At 41.4% G+C, this 23280-nt stretch overlaps 1 protein-coding gene across 6 annotated transcripts in view; it reads left to right on the top strand.

Annotated features, from left to right (window-relative positions):
* The window catches only part of LOC135549873 (A-kinase anchor protein 9-like), a 123588-nt gene that overhangs the window by 6159 nt on the left and 94149 nt on the right, over positions 1–23280 (top strand). For all 6 annotated transcript variants that reach the window (XM_064980242.1, XM_064980241.1, XM_064980238.1 and 3 more), the window contains exon 2: positions 20482–20751. In XM_064980242.1, coding sequence (XP_064836314.1) covers positions 20482–20751 — 270 coding nt within the window. The remainder of the gene's footprint in view (positions 1–20481; positions 20752–23280) is intronic.

The raw sequence follows: 23280 nt of genomic DNA, 5'->3' as shown, positions 1-23280 counted from the left end.
TATCGGAGTCGGTGCAGCCAGCTGGTTTCTCCATGCATCGCACCGACAGAAACAAACATCTTTCTGGTAAGAAGAGGGGCGGGGGCGTATGCCTTATGGCTAACGAGACGTGGTGTTGTCACAAAAACATACAGGAACTCAAGTCCTTCTGTTCACCTGATTTAGATTTCCTCACAATCAAATGTCGACCGCATTATCTACCAAGGCATTTCTCTGCGATTATAATCACAGCCGTATATATTCCCCCCCAAGCAGACACATTGATGGCTCTGAACGAACTTTATTTGACTCTTTGCAAACTGGAATCCATACATCCTGAGGCTGCATTCATTGTAGCTGGGGATTTTAACAAGGCTAATCTGAAAACAAGACTCCCTAAATTGTATCAGCATATCGATTGCGCAACCAGTGCTGGCAAAACCTTGGATCATTGTTATTCTAACTTCCGCAATGCATATAAGGCCCTGCCCCGCCCCCCTTTCGGAAAAGCTGACCACGACTCCATTTTGTTGATCCCTGCCTACAGACAGAAACTAAAACAAGAAGCTCCCACTCTGATGTCTGTCCAACGCTGGTCCGACCAATCTGATTCCACACTCCAAGACTGCTTCCATCACGTGGACTGGGACATGTTTCGTATTGCGTCAGATAACAACATTGACGAATACGCTGATTCGGTGTGCGAGTTCATTAGAACGTGCGTTGAAGATGTCGTTCCCATAGCAACGATTAAAACATTCCCAAACCAGAAACCGTGGATTGATGGCAGCATTCGCGTGAAACTGAAAGCGCGAACCACTGCTTTTAATCAGGGCATGGTGACCGGAAACATGACCGAATACAAACAGTGTAGCTATTCCCTCCGCAAGGCAATCAAACAAGCTTAGCGTCAGTATAGAGACAAAGTAGAATCTCAATTCAACGGCTCAGACACGAGAGGTATGTGGCAGGGTCTACAGTCAATCACGGACTACAAAAAGAAAACCAGCCCCGTCACGGACCAGGATGTCTTGCTCCCAAGCAGACTAAATAACTTTTTTGCCCGCTTTGAGGACAATACAGTGCCACTGACACGGCCTGCAACCAAAACATGCAGCCTCTCCTTCACTGCAGCCGAGGTGAGTAAAACATTTAAACGTGTTAACCCTCGCAAGGCTGCAGGCCCAGACGGCATCCCCAGCTGCGCCCTCAGAGCATGCGCAGACCAGCTGCCTGGTGTGTTTACGGACATATTCAATCAATCCCTATCCCAGTCTACTCTTCCCACATGCTTCAAGAGGGCCACCATTGTTCCTGTTCCCAAGAAAGCTAACTGAGCTAAATCCCTACCGCCCCATAGCACTCACTTCCATATCACCTCCACCCTACCTGACACCCTAGACCCACTCCAATTTGCTTATCGCCCAAATAGGTCCACAGACGATGCAATCTCAACCACACTGCACACTGCCCTAACCCATCTGGACAAGAGGAATACTGTGACTTCAGCTCGGCATTTAACACCATAGTACCCTCCAAGCTCGTCATCAAGCTCGAGACCCTGTGTCTTGACCCCGCCCTGTGCAACTCGGTTCTGGACTTCCTGACAGGCCGCCCCCAGGTGGTGAGGGTAGGCAACAACATCTCCACCCCGCTGATCCTCAACACTGGGGCCCCACAAGGGTGCGTTCTGAGCCCTCTCCTATACTCCCTGTTCACCCACGACTGCGTGGCCACGCACGCCTCCAACTCAATCATCAAGTTTGCGGACGACACAACAGTGGTAGGCTTGATTACCAACAATGACGAGACTGCCTACATGGAGGAGGTGAGGGCCCTCGGAGTGTGGTGTCAGGAAAATATCCTCACACTCAACGTCAAAAAAAACGAAGGAGATGATTGTGGACTTCAGGAAACAGCAGAGGGAACACCCCCCCATCCACATCGATGGAACAGTAGTGGAGAGGATAGTAAGTTTTAAGTTCCTCGGCATACACATCACAGACAACCTGAATTGGTCCACCCACACAGACAGCATCGTGAAGAAGGCGCAGCAGCGCCTCTTCAACCTCAGGAGGCTGAAGAAATTCGGCTTGTCACCAAAAGCACTCACAAACTTCTAAAGATGCACAATCGAGAGCATCCTGGCGGGCTGTATCACCGCCTGGTACGGCAACTGCTCCGCCCACAACCGTAAGGCTCTCCAGAGGGTAGTGAGGTCTGCACAACCCCTTAGCGGGGGCAAACTACCTGCCCTCCAGGACACCTACACCACCCGATGTTACAGGAAGGCCATAAAGATCATTAAGGACAACAACCACCTGAGCCACTGCCTGTTCACCCCGCTATCATCCAGAAGACAAGGTCAGTACAGGTGCATCAAAGCTGGGACCGAGAGACAGAAGCTGTTTTTCAGTCTCAAGGCCATCGACTGTTAAACAGCAACCACTAACATTGAGTGGCTGCTGCCAACACACTGACTCAACTCCAGCCACTTTAATAATGGGAATTGATGGGAAATTATGTAAAATATATCACTAGCCACTTTAAACAATGCTACCTAATATAATGTTTACATACCCTACATTATTCATCTCATATAGAGTACAGTATATACGTATACATATCATCTACTGCATCTTTATGTAATACATGTATCACTAGCCACTTTAACTATGCCACTTTGTTTGCATACTCATCTCATATGTATATACTGTTTTCGATACCATCTACTGTATCTTGCCTATGCCACTCTGTACCATTCATATATCTTTATGTACACATTCTTTATCCCCCTACACTTGTGTGTGTGTATAAGACAGTAGTTTTGGAATTGTTAGTTAGATTACTTGTTGGTTATTACTGCATTGTCGGAACTAGAAGCACAAGCATTTCGCTACACTCGCATTAACATCTGCTAACCATGTGTATGTGACAAATAAAATTTGATTTGATACCTTGAGCATGGCTGAGGTGCACCCGTGACCGGCTCGGAAACCAGATTGCACAGCGGAGAAGGTACGGCGGGATTCGAGATGATCAGTGACCTGTTTGTTGACTTGGCTTTCAAAGACCTTAGATGGGCAGGGCAGGATAGGTATAGGTCTGTAACAGTTTGGGTCCAGGGTGTCTCCCCCTTTGAAGAGTGGGATGACTGCGGCAGCTTCCCAATCCTTGGGGATCTCAGACGATATGAAGGAGAGGTTGAACAGGCTGGTAATAGGGGTTGCGACAATGGCGGCGGATAGTTTCAGAATAGAGGGTCCAGATTGTCAAGCCCAGCTGATTTGTACGGGTCCAGGTTTTCCAGCTCTTTCAGAACATCTGGGGGGGGGGGAGCTGTTGGCTGAGGTTGGAGTAGCCAGGAGGAAGGCATGGCCAGCCGTTGAGAAATGCTTGTTGAAGTTTTCGATAGTCATGGATTTATCGGTGGTGACCGTGTTACCTAGCCTCAGTGCAGTGGGCAGCTGGGAGGAGGTGCTCTTGTTCTCCATGGACTTTAAAGTGTCCCAGAACATTTTGGAGTAAGAGCTACAGGATGCAAATTTCTGCCTGAAGATGCTGGCCTTGGCTTTCCTGACTGACTGCGTCTATTGGTTCCTGACTTCCCTGAACAGTTACATCTGTTCTTAGTTCTGCATTTTTTGAACGGAGCATGCTTATCTAAAATGGTGAGGAAGTTACTTTTTAAAGAATGACCAGGCATCCTCAACTGACGGGATGAGGTCAATATCCTTCCAGGATACCCGGGCCAGGTCGATTAGAAAGTCCTGCTCACAGAAGTGTTTTAGGGAGCGTTTGACAGTGATGACGGGTGGTTGTTTGACTGCGGATCCGTAGTGGATACAGGCAATGAGGCAGTGATCGCTGAGATCCTGGTTGAAGACAGCGGAGGTGTATTTGGAGGGCCAGTTGGTCAGGATGACATCTATGAGGGTGCCCCATGTTTACAGATTTAGGGTTGTACCTGGTGGGTTCCTTGATGATTTGTGTGAGATTGAGGGCATCTAGCTTAGATTGTAGGACTGCCGGGGTGTTAAGCATATCCCAGTTTAGGTCACCTAACAGAACAAACTCTGAAGCTAGATGGGGGGTGATCAATTCACAAATGGTGTCCAGGGCACAGCTGGGAGCTGAGGGGGGTCTGTAGCAGGCGGCAACAGTGAGAGACTTATTTCTGGAGAGAGTAATTTTTAAAATTAGTAGTTCGAACTGTTTGGGTATGGACCTGGAAAGTATGACATTACTTTGCAGGCTATCTCTGCAGTAGACTGCAACTCCTCCCCCTTTGGCGGTTCAATCTTGACGGAAAATGTTATAGTTGGGTATGGAAATCTCAGAATTTTTGGTGGCCTTCCTGAGCCAGGATTCAGACACGGCAAGGACATCAGGGTTAGCAGAGTGTGAGCAGTGAGTAAAACAAACTTAGGGAGGAGGCTTCTGATGTTGACATGCATGTAACCAAGGCTTTTTCGATCACAGAAGTCAACAAATGAGGGTGCCTGGGGACATGCAGGGCCTGTGTTTACCTCCACATCACCCGCGGAACAGAGGAGGAGTAGTATGAGGGTGCGGCTAAAGGCTATCAAAACTGGTCGCCTAGAGCGTTGGGGACAAAGAATAAAAGGAGCAGATTCAGGGCATAATGCGCAGACGGGTATGGTGGGGTGCGGGTACAGCGGAGGTAAGCCCAGGCGCTGGGTGATGATGAGAGAGGTTGTATCTCTGGACATGCTGGTTGTAATGGGTGAGGTCACCGCATGTGTGGGAGGTGGGACAAAGGCGGTATCAGGGGTATGAAGAGTGGAACTAGGGGCTCCATTGTACACTAAAACAATGATAACTAACCTGAACAACAGTATACAAGGCATATTGACATTTGAGAGAGGCATACAGTAATCGCAGGTGTTGATTGGGAGAGCTAGCTAAAACAGTAGGTGAGACAACAACAGCTTATCAGCTAGCACAACAGCAGCAGGTAAAATGGCGTTGACTAGGCAGAGAGGGTTGGATTAACTACACACAGAGCCTGAGTGCAGCTGGAGCCATCAGATTAAAAACATAAACAAACAGAATGAAGTACTGTGATGAATGGACAGTCCAGCAGGCATCAGATATGTAGCCAAGTGATCAGTGTCCAGGGGGCAGCGGTAGATGGGACAGGGAAGCGAGACTGGCGAGTATTATCCAGGCAAAAAAAAAATGGCTGGCTGTGCAGAAGGTGAAAGATGCTAGCAGTGGCTAACAATGACTAAATAGCTTGTAGCTAGTTAGCTGGTTAGCTTCTGGAGGTTTTTGAATGTGTTCTAAAAATTAAAAATAATAGCGATTCCGTATCACATTGGGTGAGGCAGGTTACCGGAAGGTATAATCAAATTAAAAATCGAAAAGAGATTGAAAATAAATATGGGTCCAGTGAGTGGTTGGACGTGGCGATTCAGTTAGCAGGCCTGTGCTAACAAGCTAACAGTTAGTAGGCCGGGGTTAAACAAGCTACCAGTTAGCAGACCGGGGCTAAACAAGCTAGCAGTTAGTAGACCGGGGCAAGATAGCAGTTCGCAGGCCGAATTTGCAAGCAGATAGCAAGGGCTAGAAAGTTAGCCTTTGGGGGACGTCGCGATGGGGTTAAGTCTGTTTATGCCTCTTCATGCGGTGACATCAATAGACCGGTCGTGGGTCCGGATATTGTAGCCCAGGAGTATGCTTAGCACAGGAGCACAGGAGCTCTGGCCGGGCTAGCTTCAAGCTAAGTGGATGGAAACGCTAGCCAGGAGTAGTCATCCGGGGTTGCGGTTAGCTAGTTGTGAAGACCCAGATGAAAATGTTCAGTTTGCGGTGGGAATCCTGGGATAAAAATTATAGGTCCGTTATGCTCTGGTTAGAGTCGCGTTGTTCGAACTGACGAGAGGTTTCCGAGCTAAAGGTTAGCTGATGACCGCTAGCAATGGTTTGCTGACTGATAGCTGGTAATTAGCTGGCTACCTTCAGTTGAGGGGTTCCGGATCCGAAGTAAATATAAATACTTTAGAGAAAAAAACAGATCCACGCTACATTGGGTGAGTCGGGTTGCAGGAAAGTATTTAGATGTTTAGGTTTAGCAAAATGTTTTAAAAGATATGCAAAGAAAAATTTGTAAAAAGAAAACGATATATACAAGGGACACAACAAGACGTCTGACTGCTATGCCATCTTGGATAATGTGTCAAGCGTACCTGCTTTAAGGTACAGTTTTAACAGTGATCTCAAAACAAATGCATCTACTAATAACCGCTCATGCTGTAAACACTAGAGGTCGACCGATTATGATTTTTCAACGCCAATAACGATACCGATTTATTGGAGGACCAAAAAAAAGCCAATACCGATTAATCGGGCATTTATTTATTTTTTGTGTTTTTTTTTATATTTAATTTATTAATTTTTATATATATTTTTTTATAAATGTATTTATTTATTTGTAATAATGACAATTACAACAATACTGAATTAACACTTTTATTTTAACGTAATATAATACATCAATAAAATCAATTTAGCCTCAACTAAATAATGAAACATGTAGAAAGTAATGGCAATATGTGCCATGTAAAAAAAAAAGCTAACGTTTAAGTTTCTTGCTCAGAACATGAGAACATATGAAAGCTGGTGGTTCCTTTTAACATGAATCTTCAATATTCCCAGATGAGAAGTTTTAGGTTGTAGGAATTATAGGACTATTTCTCTCCATACCATTTGTATTTCATATACCTTTGACTATTGGATGTTCTTATAGGCACTTTAGTATTGCCAGTGTAACAGTATAGCTTCCGTCCCTCTCCTCGCCCCTACCTGGGCTCGAACAAGGAACACATTGACAACAGCCACCCTCAAAGCATCGTTAGACTTAATTATAACATAATAACACACAGAAATACGAGCCTTGGGTCATTAATATGGTCAAATCCGGAAACTATCATTTCGAAAACAAGACGTTTATTCTTTCAGTGAATATACGGAACCGTTCCGTATTTTATTTAACAGGCAAATCCATAACATCCATAAATCTAAATATTCCTGTTACAATGCACAACCTTCAATGTTATGTCATAATTACGTACAATTCTGCCAAATTAGTTCGCAACGAGCCAGGCGGCCCAAACTGCTGCATATACCCTGACTCTGTTGCACAGAAAGCAAGAGAAGTGACACAATTTCCTTAGTTAAAATAAATTCATGTTAGCAGGAAATATTAACTAAATATGCAGGTTTAAAAATATATACTTGTGTATTGATTTTAGAAAGGCATTGATGTTTATGATTAGGTACACATTGGTGCAACGACAGTGTTTTTTTCGCGAATGCGCTTGTTAAATCACCCGTTTGGCGAAGTAGGCTGTGAGTCAATGATAAATTTAACAGGCACCGCATCGATTCTATGCAACACAGGACAAGCTAGATAAACTAGTAATATCATCAACCATGTGTAGCTTGATTTTTTTTTATTTTTATAAGATACATTTAATGCTAGCTAGCACCTTATCTTGGCTCCTTGCTGCACTCGCATAACAGGTATTCAGCTTGCCACGCAGTCTTCGTGGAGTGCAACGTAATCGGCCATGATCGGTGTCCAAAAATGCAGATAACCGATTATGAAGACTTGAAATCGGCCCTAATTAATTGGCAATTCTGATTAATTGGTCGACCTCTAGTAAATAGCACAGATCCATATATAGCAATGCTCTATTTGCATTTAGGCCTACTTGTTTATGCCGCACAAGTCTGTGTAGAGTATGGGGTGAGTAGTGCATGTCAATGCAATAGAATCCTAATCCGATGCCTTCTGCCAAAACAAAATCTCTTGCGTAGTTTGTTTTGTTATGTTTCATTGAAAGTGGCTAATATTGTGTTGATTCCATCACAATTGCCACTGTAAAGGAAAACATTGGTCGTGTTAACAAGAGAAACTCTAGAACAGTGGTCACCAAACTTCTTAGTCAAGAGCACTTTGAGTCAAAATGCAAGCAGAGATCTACTGCTCAGATTTTGTTTTAACATGACTTAAATGTAACCCTATGCCCTTACAATGGGAGTTGTTGTCCCAAAGGCGGGAAGGCAGGTGACAACCTTAGGTCCAATATAAGCCCATAGAAACACATTGGGCTTATTTTGAGCAGATTTAGGCAAGAGTGAAATTTCTTGCATTAACCAATTAGAAACAGTACTGTTTCAATGAGGTTTGTGTAGTAAGCCATAGGCCCGAATACATTATCACCGCATATTGGCTTCGCTTGAATTGCCCTGCCAATGCATAGTAGTTCGAGACATTTTTTGAGGTAGGCTATATGATCACAGCGGTAATTGATCTGTTGTTGTGTTAATTTCCAATGAGTGAGCATACATTGTAAATAATTATATTTTTTTTTTGCTGGGCTGATGGTACCTGGATCTGATGGTCAGTCTCAGTGGAGGGGGGAGCGCAGCAGACTGAGGGTCTGCCTCAACATCCCTCCACTCTCCCATAATTTCTGCCTCCTGCACAAATTCATGTTGTTACTCCTATGAACAGAGAAAGTGAACTGAACCAGGTTTTCCTCTAGAATTTTACCTGTGATTAGCTCTATTCCGATTCTTTTTATCCTAAACTCCCTACTCCTTGTCGATGACAAGCATATCCATAACATGATACAGCCACGACCATGCTTCAAATTATGGAGTGGTACTCAGTGATGTGTTGGATTTGCCCCAAACATAATGCTTTGTATTCAGGACATAAAGTTAATTTCTTTGCCACATTTTTTTGCAGTTTTACTTTAGTGTCTTATTGCAAACAGGATGCATGTTTTGGAATATTTTATTCTGTACAGGCTTCCTTCTTTTCACTCTGCCATTTAGGTTAGTATTTTGGAGTAACTATAGTGTTGTTGATCTGTCCTCAGTTCTCTCCTATTACAGCCATTAAACTCTGTAACTGTTTTAACTTCTTATGGGCAGTTGGGACGGTAGCATCCCACCTGGCCAACATCCGGTGAAATTGCAGAGCGCGAAATTCAAAAATACCAAATTCAAATATTTAACATTCTTGAAAATGTGTTATACATCAAAATAAAGCTTAACTTCTTGTTAATCCAGCCGCTGTGTCAGATTTCAAAAAGGCTTTACGGCGAAAGCAAACCATGTGATTATCTGAGGACAGCGCCCCGCATACAAACAAATAAATAATATTTCAACCAGGCAGGTGCGCCACAAAAGTCAGAAATAGTGATATAATTAATGCCTTAACTTTGAAGATCTTCTTCTGTTGGCACTCCAAAATGTCCCAGTTACATCACAAACGGTCCTTTTGTTAGATAATGTCCTTCTTTATGTCCCAAAAATGTCAATTTATTTGGCGCGTTTGATTCAGAAATACCCCGGTTTCAACTCGCCCAACATGCCTACAAAGTATCTAATAAGTTACCTATAAATTTGTTCCAAACATTTCAATCAACGTTCCTATTCCAAATCTCAGGTACCCTAAAACGTAAATAATCGATAAAATTTAAGACGAATAAACTGTTTCTAATACCGGATAAAAACAACATGAAGTGTGCTCCAGTTAACGCGCATTTAAACAGTAGCGTCCACCTGGAGTGACACTTACAATGAATAGGACTACTTCTTAATTTCTCAAAAGAAAAACATTGAACAATTTCTAAAGACTGTTGACATCTAGTGGAAGCCATAGGAACTGCAACCATGTTCCTAATAATAAGGGTATCCCCAAGAAACCATTGGCAAATCCAATGACCTTAATTTCTTCCCCCCTGGATGGTTTGTCCTCTGGGTTTTGCCTGCCATATCAGTTATGTTATACTCAGACATTATTTTAACAGTTTTGGAAACTTTAGAGTTTTCTATCCAGATCTACCAATTATATGCATATCCTAGTTTCTGGGCCTGAGTAACAGGCAGTTTACTTTGGGCATGCATTTCATCCAGAGGTGAAAATACTGCCCCCTACCTAAGAGAGGTTAAAGTCACCATTGGCCTCATGGTGAAATCCCTGAGAGGTTTCCTTCCTCTATGAGTTGGGAAGGACGCCTGTGTCTTTGTAGTGACTGGGTGTATTGATACACCATCGAAAGTGTAATTAATAACTTCACAATGCTCAAAGAGGTATTGTATATCTGCTTTTTTTACCCATCTACCAGTAGGTGCCCTTCTTTGCGAGGTATTTGTAAACTTCCCTGGTATTCGTGGTTGAATCATTTTGAAATGCACTGCTTGACTGAGGGACCTTACAGTTAACTGTATGTGGGGGGTACAGTGATGAGGTAGTAATTAAATAATCATGTTAAACACTATTATTGCACACAGTGAGTCCATGCAATTTGTGACTTGTCAAGGAAATTCTTGCTCCTGAACGTATTTGTTCTTGCCATATCAAAGTGGTTGAATACTTGACTCAAGACATTCAGGCTTTTCATATTTGATTAATTTGTAAAAAAAAAAAAAAAAAAAAAAAAAAAAAAAAAAACATAATTCCACTTTAACGTTATTGGGTATTGTGTGTAGGCCAGTGACACATCTAAATTTAATACATCTTAAATTTAGGTTGAAACAAGAAAATGTGGAGAAAGTCAAGGGGTGTGAATACTTTGAAGGTACTGTATATTATGAGATGACTAAAATACAGTACATACTGTACATATTGAGTAAGAAACAGTATATGAAGTGTTGGCTCAAGTCTGTGTTGACATGCCAACTGTTAATCATCGCAGCAGCTGTCAAGATGGCTGTTTTCTAAGCTGTTCGGGCATTGTGCCAGCAACAGCAAGTGGCTTACCTCATCACAGGAACGACACTAATAGTGTTTTCAAGCTTTGACACAGCCGAGTTGACTTTTCACGTAAATGGAGTTTAGACCTAGTTGATTTTTTTCTTCCATTCAAATCCTTGGGCAGGTGACCTAAGTGTTTTTTGGGGGGGGGGAGGGGGGATTGCCGAAGTCTAAACAGTGCCATTTATATAAAATAAATAATGATAATGCTTTGTTTTAACTTAAATGACTAAAACCAGATTTAAAGTATGTAGAAAAAAATATGAAACAATACTTACATTTTTTGTTGATAATTGTCAAGAGAATTTTGTTCTCATGTTCATTTTTCCAATGCAATTAATACACTATCTGTTTCTAAGAATTTGTAAGGTTCTTATTTAAATGAAACGGAAAAAGATCAGTCAACTTAGCCAATAGTGTTTATTCTCGAGAGCTCTGCTCATAATACCATGTACATTGATTTATATACCTCACATTTCATCATAAATGTCCCTCCTCCTCTCAGATACAATGGCAATATAGTTCACAAGCCTTCTCAAATTGTCTGCCACCTGTTAAACAATCTACTACAAGCCCAAGATCTCTCCCCTCTCTGGGTGGGGACAGAATGTCCTGTAAGGAACACAGTATTCCAGCCGGTCTGACGGTAGCTCCATTTGTTTCTAACAAGAAACAGAAAGTCCTTGTTCTAATTCTTGACTAAAACTACACGCATTATATTCAGTGTTTTGATGATAACAAGATTCATACAATCATACAGTGACGGTGTAGTATTCGGTTATTTATATTTCTACGTTAAATGTATACATCATCTAGTCATTATTCATATAAATCCCATAATAATATAATATTTAAGAATTTACAATCAGTAGAAGTAGAAGCTAGACAGTCAGGGATAATTTCAAAGTAAAAAAACAAAACTGAATTTATCAGTATTGATTTTGTTATTATGTTTTAGCAAAATAATGCAGCATTAGCCATGGCAAAATAAATAGAATTGCAGGAAATTAGCTTTAATCTGCAGAAGGTTCTCTCAGCTCCATGGAGCAAGTTCTATAATTGTAGGAAATTGGCCTAAAAATTCAAATTTCTCTAAAGCGCCAAGATGGGTGTCTCTAAAATGTTCTCGACAATTCAGCCACGCCAATGGGCTGAACGTGCCCATTGCCACACCCCCTGCCACTCTCACTACTTTAGGCCCGTTTTAATCCAGAAAAAAAATCCTGTCCATAAAAATGTCTACAAGAGGCCTATTACTTTAACCTCTTAGTGCCACTCGACACGCTAGCGTCTCACCTTGCCAACAATAAATGCAAATGCTCAACGCCAAATGCTAATAGCACTCGTTAAAACTCAAACGTTCATTAAAACACACATGCAGGGTACTCAATTAAAGCTACACTCGTTGTGAATCTAGCCAACAAGTCTGATTTTTAAAATGCTTTTCGGCGAAAGCATGAGAAGCTATTATCTGATAGCATGCAACACCCCGAAATACCCGAAGGGGACGTAAACAAAAGAATTAGCGTAGCCGGCGCTACACAAAACGCAGAAATAAAATATAAAACATTCATTACCTTTGACGAGCTTCTTTGTTGGCACTCCTATTTTTCCCATAAACATCACAATTGGGTCTTTTTTTTATTAAATCGGTCCATGTATACGCAAAATGTCCATTTATGAAGACTGTGTGATGCAGGAAAAAACAGTTTCTAAACGCAACGTCATTTTTTTAAATGAAAAAAGTTGCCTATAAACTTTGACAAAACACTTCAAACTACTTTTGTAATCCAACTTTAGGTATTCGTAAACGTTAATAAGCGATCGAATTCATCACGGGGCGATCTGTATTCAATAGCAGCAGGTCTTGAAATGATGGTTGATATTCTCTCTACCAAAACTTCCTTTGTGATGCACTGATGACAGGAAGTGCCTTTTCTTCATTGAACCAAGGATAACGTCACACCAATTGCCAAGACTGGCGACATCGTGTGGAAGCTGTAGGAATTGTCAACTGGGAGCTATCTATTTTCCCTTGCCAAAGACAATACAGGCAACTGGCGCATTGATATTTTTATTTTTTTGGGTGATCAGTTTTCCTTGGGGTTTTTCCCGCAACACACTTTCTGTTATAGTCACAGCCGTGGTTTAACCAGTTGTAGAAACTTCAGAGTGTTTTCTATCCACACATACTAATCATATGCATATACTATATTCCTGGCATGAGTAGCAGGATGTTGAAATGTTGCGCGATTTTTAACAGAATGTTGAAAAAAGTAGGCCTATTGTTTAAGAGGGTATTAAGGATATATTGACTTTACGTTGGGGGCTTATTGTTGGGCGTATGGCATTTTGTTAATGCTTTTGGAGGTTGCATTTTGAGTCAATCCTGCAATCCCTATAAGAAAAAGGTCTGTGCTACTTCCGATTCACAAGCACTTACATCTTTTGTCCCGAATCAAGTTTTATTCTCCCGTATGGTGGTCCTACTCTGTTTAGTCCATATTGATTGTACGTTCAGAGCCTTTGGATAATTAATCAGCCTCGACTCCGCTAATGATTTAATTTCAGTCTCAAGCTACCTTGTGTAATGGTATACAAGATCGGCCATTGTGATCACCAGAGCTGAGTGCCCTTAGTTCAACCACTGAACACATTCATGACCATTTGGTGGTACAAAACTGTTAGCTTACCTTGAAATTTTCCCAGTTTGTACACCCAGGTGTGGTTCGTGTATTGTTCAGACTTAACCTCTGAGCATCTAATGCTATAGCCTAAGTCTCTCTTGTATTTGTTTTGGCAATGAAGGCGGGTTGTTACAAATGTGATTAGGGTTCCGCATATGTAGGCCTATAACTGCACTACTGCCAAATTGAATCTGGTTATTTATGTTGATTGTTGTTCATTGTTTTAATCCGTGCCTGTACATTGAGTTACAAAAATGTTTTCACAGTAGTTTGTTTTCTGTACCCACTAGGCTATCTATAATGGGAATGCTCTCTGTTTAAATGAACGATCACTCACTTACCGCAATCATTACTCAATGTGCCATAATTGATCAAATAGAAAGCCCCCCAAAAACACTGAATTTAGCATGGTACAGTGTGCTGTTTTCGGCATGAATTGTGTTAATCTATCATTATTATCTGTGGGGATAAGCAGTGAAACTGAGGAACAGATAATCGCTCTCTTGTAACGGCACCAGTGGCTGCATTAGCTAACCTTTGTGAAACAACTCAATGAGGTGGAATGCTTGATGCAGAAATCTCTAGAATTATCGTCCAACAAGCCAGTATTTTGATTTGAAGTGCTTAGAGTGCTATATGAATAAGCAGCGATGATTTACGCTCGCTGACTGCCAAGTAGGCTACATGTTTGTCCCAGATAAAGAATGTTTGCAAAACATTGTCACTTGCTCCATCTTTGAGGATGCAGATGGCATTATGCACCTACGTTAGCCGCAGTCCCATATGCTTATCCAACTCGATGGTCCTCTGCCAAATAGGGCAACACAGCATCATTAGCCTAAGTATTCTGGGGGTTTCAATTTACTGGGAGAAAAAAATTTAATTTGTTTATGCTGTGCAAATCTCCACAGATCTGGAGTTGCTCAGACCATCTACAAACTATTAGACTACAGTACAAGGATAATGCTAGCTGAAACTCTATTGACATACAGTAACTCCCCAGCCTCCCTATGTGTTAAAGTAAGCCTAGTTGTTGCGTGTTGCAGTTTACACTTAGCCTAATGACACTGAGTGTGTATTTATGAAGATATAATCTGTATGAACCAAAAGTATAAAGTGTTAGGTCTAGAGATAAAACGTTATGAAAATTTCATATCACAATTTTAGTTACCAAAATTATCACGGTTATCAGTATTATCGCAGTATTGTTAAAATGTGCTGGAAATGTTTAAAAAGTACTGATACACACACACACACTGAAATCATTTCAACAAAACAACAAATACAATTATCAGCACTCTGCACTTTTTGTGTACATAAACATTAAAATAATAACTCTAACATTAAAGATGGCACCATGTGGCCATGAGAGGTAAAAGTTTCTCTAGTGCAGGTTTAAATGAACACAACCTTAAGTAAGTAAAGCAATGTGCATGTAAGAACAATACAACCATATGTAAACAAATCCAATGTGCAGGTGTTTACATTAAAATATGTAAACAAATCAAATGAACAGCACTGATTGTATGTCCATTCTCTCCTTCATAAAGAAATACGGTTCTGTTGGCCTAACATCCTGTATGGATTCATATTTGTTCACTTGAGATTGAAATGTAAAAAATGTTAGCATATTTACTTCGTCCAGTTTAAGTAGGGATCTGTGAGGGGAGTCCATGTGCCCGCTGACACTGAACACTCTGATGGCACCCTGGTTGCTCGGATGCACAAAAGCTTCCTGGCAAGGTGAGGCAGCTCTGATGCATTGCCCCCAACCTAGCCAGACATTTCCCCTCCGATGCCGCTTTGTGGTTCTTCTCTGACTTGTGCAGCTTCCAGCTTCAAGGCCTCCTGGATACAGCTGTCAGTGTCAGCTTTTGCAGCTTAGGCTCATCTAAAAAGCTCCTTTTGAAGCAGGGGTCAATGAAACAAGCCATGTGCATGACTCTTTGCATTCTCTGTGTATCTGTTGTTAAGGTATTCTCTCATTACCCTTTTCATCTCCTTGGTCAGGGATGGCTCTGTATCCTTTTCCACCAGAACGTCATGGATGATGTGGTCCAGGACAGGCTTGATGGCTGACAGTGTCTCTGAGGCAAGTGTATCTGTAAACTTGCTCAGAGGTTCAAGGAGCTGGCACAGTTGCTCCATGACACTTTGTCGGCATCCTTGGGCATCGAATGCCACGTTCCTCTTTCCCCAGCCAGTGTCACACAGACTGGCTGCTGTTGGCTGAGAAAACGCTCAAACATCTTGTGTGTAGATCCCCATCGGGTTACCACATCATGGATCAGAGCCTTCTGTGGCATGTTGAGGGCAGCTTGCTTTTCTCGCAGTGCTCTCCTTTTCCAGCCCTGTGAGAAGCCTTGGACCAGATGACAGCAGGCCTTGACTGCTTTATCAACTCTGAATTTTCAGAGCCTTTGAGATGGCCAGGTAAAAATTATGGCCAAAGAGCCCAAACCACAGATCTGGGAACTCTTCAAAAGCCTTGATCATGTTTGTTGCGTTGTCTGTGGTTTTGCAGACTAGGGCTTTCTTGTTGATCCCCCACTCTTCCAGCATATTCTCAAAAATCTCTTGTGCGTTTGTTATTATTGTGTTACATTATTATTATTATTCACACACACACGCTCTCTCTTCTGTGTTGCATTTGAGTATATGCAATGACCCCATGCACAATTTGCATTAAATACAAATGAGTCTTAAGAATTAATAAGACAGTGATAGTAATTGCAATGGGCCCAACAATTGACATAAATACAGCAGTATTGTATATCGTGTTTCTCCTGTTGGAACACTTTTACAACCAAGTCGACGACTGCCGGATTTTAAATGAACAAAATATGTTGATTGGGTGACTAAACTGCATCTCATGTTATTGTGTGCAATGGGCATATAGAGTCTGCAGACACACGATGCATACAGCAGCAGAATAACGTGTAGTATTTTTACAAGAGTAGGTAATGCTGAAGGCTTCACTTTACATTATTGACAAGCTATTAGCAAGTTAGACAGACAAACCACGACATTTTCCCCTATTCCCAAGTCCCCACATAATGCATTGAGCTTAAAGTTAACTTGCATTCGCTATAAAGACAGGGTGACCGTCTTTGATTACGTTTCCCTCAGCACTCTTGTAAAACCAAAAATATGACCACATTTCAGATTTGGTCCTCTTAAATGGGTGACAAATCTCCCGAGTGCCGTCACTGCCTTCCGGCATGTTTTCACACAAAACAAAACCCACTTTGCATGCTCTGCCTGCGTCAGATTGTTGCTAACTTTGGTTAATGCTGGACAGTATTTACCATGGTTTTTTCAAACCAATGTTTTAATGATAATTAAAATTTGAAATGGTAATGCTAACCATCGGGAATTTGACCATTGTTTATCGTGAAACTGGTAACTGTTTCATCCCTAGTTACATCTACCCTTACTTTTTCAACCTCTGTACCACCAAGTGTTCTACTGTGATTTTAATACTGGGCAATTCCAGCATTAGGGATGTTATCTTTGCATGCAAATTTACAACTTTATTTCACAGAATGGAAAAACTAAATATAAATTACAATTTTGATGTGTGTGTCTATAGCACCCCTTGGGGGGAGTGTAGACCTATAACCAAAAAAGCAAACTCTAAATATTGGCATGTTGGAGAAATCAAGGAAATAAGAGGTGTTGTGGATATTTGCCTACATGAAATGAACAAGCTTTTTGGTGAGACTGAACATAAACTCAGCAAAAAAAGAAACATCCTCTCAATATCAACTGTGTTTATTTTCAGAACTTAAGATGTGTAAATATTTGTATGAACATAACAAGATTCAACAACTGAGACATAAACTGAACAAGTTTCACAGACCTGTGACTAACAGAAATGGAATAATGTGTCCCTGAACAAAGGGGCGGTCAAATGTAACAGTCAGTGTCACCAGCAAAGCACCACCACACCATTACACCACCATGCCTTACAGTGGGAAATACACATGCGGAGATGATCTGTCCACCCACACCTCATCTCACAAAGACATGGCGGTTGGAACCAAAATTCTCCAATTTGGTCTTCAGACCAAAGAACAAATTTCCACCGGTCTAATGTCTATTGCTAATGTTTCTTGGCCCAAGCAAGTCTCTTCTTATTATTGGTGTCCTTTAGTAGTGGTTTCTTTACAGCAATTTGACCATGAAGGCCTGATTCTCCTCTGAACAGCTGATGTGCCTGTTACTTGAACTCTGTGAAGCATTTATTTGGGCTGGTAACTCCAATTAACTTATCCTCTGCAGCGGAGGTAACTCTAGGTCTTCCATTCCTGTGGCGGTCCTCATGTGAGCCAGTTTCATCATAGTGCTTGATGGTTTTTGAGACTGCACTTAAAGAAACTTTCAAAATTCTTGAAATTTTGAATCTTCATGTCTTAATAAAAGTAATGATGTGCTGTCGTTTCTCTTTGCTTATTTGAGATGTTCTTGCTATAATATGGACTTACCCTATTTGGTAAACGACCATCTTCTGAATACCACCTCTACCTTGTCACAACACAACTGATTGGCTCAACTGCATAAAGATGGAAAGAAATTCCACAAATTAACTTTTCACAAGGCATACATGTTAATTGAAATGCATTCCAGGTGACTAACTCATGAAGCTGGTTGAGAGAATGCAAAGAGTGTGCATAACTGTCATCAAGGCAAAGTGTGGCTATTTGAAGAATCTCAAATAAAAAATATATTTAGATTTGTTTAACACTTGTTTTGGTTACTACATGATTCAATATGTGTTATTTCATAGTTTTGATGTCTTCACTATTATTCTACAATGTAGAAAATAGTAAAAATAATGAAAAACCCTTGAATGAGTAGGTATTCTAAAACTTTTGACCGGTAGTGTCAGATCAGAGGCAGTAGGGACAACCAGGGATGTTCTCTTGATAAGTGCATGAATTGGACCATTTTCCTGTCCAACTCATTTTCCTGTACTTTTGTGTGCCAGGGAAAACGTATGGAGTGAAAAGTACATTATTTTCTTTAGGAATGTAGTAAAGTAAAATATACCCCAATAAACTACTTAAGTAGTACTTTTTAAAGTATTTTTTATTTAAGGTACTGTCTACTACTGCAAATTTGTTAACATAATTTGACAGACAAGCTTTTTTTCTGGGATCTTTTATTTCAGCTCATGAAACATGAAACCAACACTTTACATGTTGCGTTTTATATTTTTGTTCAGTATGATTGACTGATAAACCTTATTCGAGACTTGGCCTCTTACTCTGTAATGGCCAAAATTCATTCAAATTTCTACTTGAACTGGGTTATTATGAACTTAACCTGTCAAAATGGGATCACAATTTGGGGGGCCACATAAAAGCAGGCGAGCCAAAAAATGGCCCCTGGGTCAGGACACATGTTGCAGACCCCTGCCAACTGTAGAGCTGCATGCACTAGGTTCAGCTGCATTGAGCTCTAGTATGATACCCTCCTACTGGAAATGTGTAATTTTTAAAAAATACATACGGCCCAGCTGATTGAGCTCCCCTGCTGTCAGCCAGCTCCCATAGCCGGCCATTCAGTTCACTGACTCTTGCATTAACGCTCACTCACTTCACCCCACTCAGTGGCTGTCACCAGCCCCTTATCCATAATGGATATCAGGGCTTTTATTGTCCAATCCATGTAATTAGTGCCAGCGTTCCCTTGTGGCAATTAACTGTACAGAACCCCTGCTGTTTATGCACTGAGGGAAATTAAATGTCTGTCTGTGAGTGCAGACTGCACACCAAGGGAAGTTTGTGTACGCGTGTGTGTACATGCTCCGAGCTAATTTGTGTATAGTCTATCTGTGTTTACATATTGTAAAATTAGACATTGGCATATTACATGGAAATTAATGTTTTTCCCATGAACTAAAACATAAGAGCAATTAATCTGTTGATACCCCTCAATTCAGCAGGCCTGGCATGATGCATCTCAATATACTAGCAGCCTACATTTTCTCTCCAGGTCTCTCTGCTCTGTTAGAGCTTGTGAAAAGCAGGGGAGGTCAGGTGATCTTAGCTTCAAGTAGATACACTCTTAAAAGCATCAGATTTGTCCAAGTGCCGCTCCAGATTAACCTGGGATTGTTCACACACCCTCGATCTACGTTTGTTTCAAAGAAAGCCTGCCCCCTCAAGGGATATGGAAATGAAAGTCTGAAACTCGATGAAGGGAGTGCCGTGGTAGATTAGGATGGATTTTGGGTGACTTTTAGACTTTCGCTAATTCCAAAACCGCCATTTGCTTAAGTAGCATTTGGCCATCTCCGAGATTTACATGGATCCAGATGTAATCATCCTATCAAACAGTTTCTCTTCCATTTGTTACTAAAGACATGCACACTAATATTTAGGGGAGGGGGGACAATTGTAAATGGCGAAAGCTTTAAGGGGTGATGAAAACAACAGCAGTTTATCCATATACCAAATTACCAATGCGTTTAAGTCATTAGATGTTTGACATATAGGGAGTTTAAAAAATGTCATCCTTTTAGTGGGTATTTAAAAGATTAGGGGTAGCCACAACAGGAAGCTAACTGTTGGTCATTAAGGCCTATGTACGGTAAGTATTCACATTTGCATCCGAGGTTGCTCGCGCCGGGATGCATGCAATGTTTCACATGAGCTTTACCAAGCTATGTAGCACTACTGTAGGTATTTCTTCTCTTTAATTTGAAACACCAACTAAAGTTGTTGATTCTTGGGTAGGCCTCATCTATCAGAAAAGGCTAATTGAACTAATCATCAAAGATAATTTGACGTTGATTGTGGTTGCTTTTTTAAAGGAATGTAAAGTGTAGTATTTAGCCTATAGATGTAGTATAGTCAGTGTAGCATAGCCTCTAGACTTAATAAACCTAGAATTTTGCTAAATTTGTTGGACTGCTTCTTAATCAGTGCAGACACACTGTAATCTCTGTATTTAACCTCACTGACCCTGCCTTGCCTGTTGTCTGCTTTTCCTCTCCCTGTGTGACCCCAGTTGGCTGAGTACCGGCAGAGGAAAGCTCATGCCGACAGACAGAAGAAGAAGCAGAAGAAGAAAAATAGGAGAGAAACAGACGACAACCCGGGTGGGGATGGACCGGCGAGAGGGGAGGCTGAGCAGGAGTTAGATCAGTCAGTGGGGGAGGGGAATGGGGGGGAGGTAGGAAGAAGAGGGGAACTGGACCCCCCTACCACAGAGTTTACCTTCGCCAGGACCCTGCACAGTGGTGAGACGGTCAAACACGACCAGACGTACACCATAGAGGTAAGGCCAAAAACTTCTCTACCATCCCTAACCATTGATTTACCATTTGAATTGAGCTTCTCCTAGCGTGCAGCCTTGCTTGATTTGGAGAGTCTGCATTGAAAAGACTAGAGAAGAAACTGGCTTGGCTCAGTAGTGTGAAAAGGGATGAGAACTGCTACTTCTCCTGGCCCTGAAATTACAGTTTATTAAAATGATATTGGTCTTCTGTGCTGAATTTATCACAAGGGTGAACTGATTGAGCTAATCAACCACTCATCAAGACCTAGATTAGATGGATCATGTATTTTAGTTCTAGGTTCTTTTTTGGCTGATGCTATGTTGAAGTAGCCTAATGTGTGTAGGGATACATACTAAGCAGTAGTAGCCTATATTTATGTGGCTTCCTGTATTGTCCATACTGATCATCTAGGGAAAGATCATGGTAACTTGAATCACAAATATGAATTAACACTAAATGTGCTCTTTACTTCTAATGCATTGGTACAGTTTTTAAGATGCACATTTTAATTGCTTAGTATGATAATTTATGCGCTCACTACTGTAAGTTTCTCTGGATAGAGTATCTGCTAAATGACTAAGATGTACATGTGAAATGTTGAATAGAACATTGGATAATAGAATGCTGTCCAAACATGACATAAAAAGGTTTTGGTAATCACGCATATTCACTGCCTGATAAGGGATTCACATTTTGTTGCATAAAAGACATCGTCTGAATCCGTTCGAGTAGAATGAGCAGTGTCTCAAGTCTCAGATAAGTCTCTGGAATAAACCTATGCGTTGCTATGAGCGACTTTCGTGAGTGCCGGTTTTCAAAGGCACAATATTGAAGCAGCGTTTCCCAAAATCTTTCCTCAGGGCCCTAAGCGGTGACCCTTTTGATTTTTGCCCTAACACTACACAGCTGATTATTTGAATCAGCTGTGTAGTCATAGGGCAAAAAAACAAAACGTGCACCCCGTGGGGTCCCTAGGACCAAGTTTGGGAAACTCTGGGTTAAAGGGATGAACAGTGGAGCAGCTAATAAGTGTCCTTGTTAGTGCTGTGTTACCTCTTGATTTGCTGAATTTAACAACTGAGTTACAGCTGGCAAACTGCATTTCTTTTATTTTTGTGAATATTGTTATTGTGCTAGAGGGTTGGGTTGGAGTGTTCTTTCAACTTTGGTTAGATAATGAGCAAAATAATAACCAAAAAGATAAGTAAGGATGTGGTGAAAATTTTGTTCAGACTTCTTTTCCTATCTCTGCAGACATTTCTTTATAAAGCTTCATTGCAAGCTTGCTCAATGATTCTCTCCCTTGTTCAAATGACCGTCTTATCCTGTCATTTTTAATATAGCTCGCCGTTACATCATCAATGTGAAAAAAAATCTTTTTCAGACAATCGGCAAGCCCCTCACAACCTTGAGCGCATTCACAAGCATCAACCAGGCTGTATGCACCATGCCACCCCCAACTCTGCACCTACACCGAACAATGCAAACTCCTCTTTTCTCCCTCCCTTCTGTTCCTTTGTACTACTTGTGTCACGAACCGCATTAGTTTTCATTCCCTCTGTTGCTGAAAAACCACACAGTATTTCTTCTCTCCTTGCCACCCGAATGTGACTAGGAAATGATGGGTTGCCATGGCAACAGAATTGCCTTTAAACTGTTTAAGCCGCCTCATTCTTTGGTTGTAGAGCTTTGTGGCCTTGCAGCACAAAATGGACACGGAGGTGATTGAATAGTGGCTGCTTCTTGTCTTTTCTTTTGGTGGTCGGTATTCTTGAGGTATAGCTCAGCACTTTCTCCTACTGTATTTCTATAGGCATGCAGACATTTTGAGCAGCACCTGTTTGTCATGAATTTCTACTTCTGTCATTTATGATAACATTTTCGTAGGTCCAAGATGCTCATGAGTTTAGACTCATGCCTTTGAGTTCAGACTTACCTGAATCCATATTTGTAATAATGAGACTGATAAATGGTTCAAACATTTAGTTAAAACCATTTTGTTTTTAGTCTGTTTGTTCTCCAAACAATGGGTTTTCCTTTCCAAGACAAAGGGTGTAATTGGCCCTGGGTGCACCATTGAATGAACACGGAGACGTTCTAAGTAGCCATACAACTTCCCTTGCAGAGAGGGGTTGCTGTGGAAACACCAGCTTCAAAGTGTTCCCCTCCAAGCCACTTGTATAGGCAGACTGGTTCACAGAGATCTGTGCGAGTGCTAACCATAATTCCATTGAAAAGAAGCTGTCTTATGAAAGTAGGTTGCGCCCGGTTATTGAATGTGGCACCCCATGCTTCCAAAATGCCCCAATGAATGTAGGTCAAACGGGTTGACAGCATTTGACATCGCCATAATTAACCCATTCTTCTCCCGAAACTGACCAGAACTGGCTGCACAAAGGCTAATCGGAAATGAGAGGACAATAGCCTTGTCATATCATGAACAGCAGAATTCTAACTGTACACTCAATATTGACCTAGGATGGACTTGTTTTAGCTAAAACTGCATACTCATGTTATGGTCCATCAGT

This window comes from Oncorhynchus masou, chromosome 12 (genome assembly GCF_036934945.1).
Source record: "Oncorhynchus masou masou isolate Uvic2021 chromosome 12, UVic_Omas_1.1, whole genome shotgun sequence".
Taxonomy (NCBI): domain Eukaryota; kingdom Metazoa; phylum Chordata; class Actinopteri; order Salmoniformes; family Salmonidae; genus Oncorhynchus; species Oncorhynchus masou.
This window is presented reverse-complemented; position numbering and strand designations above follow the sequence as displayed.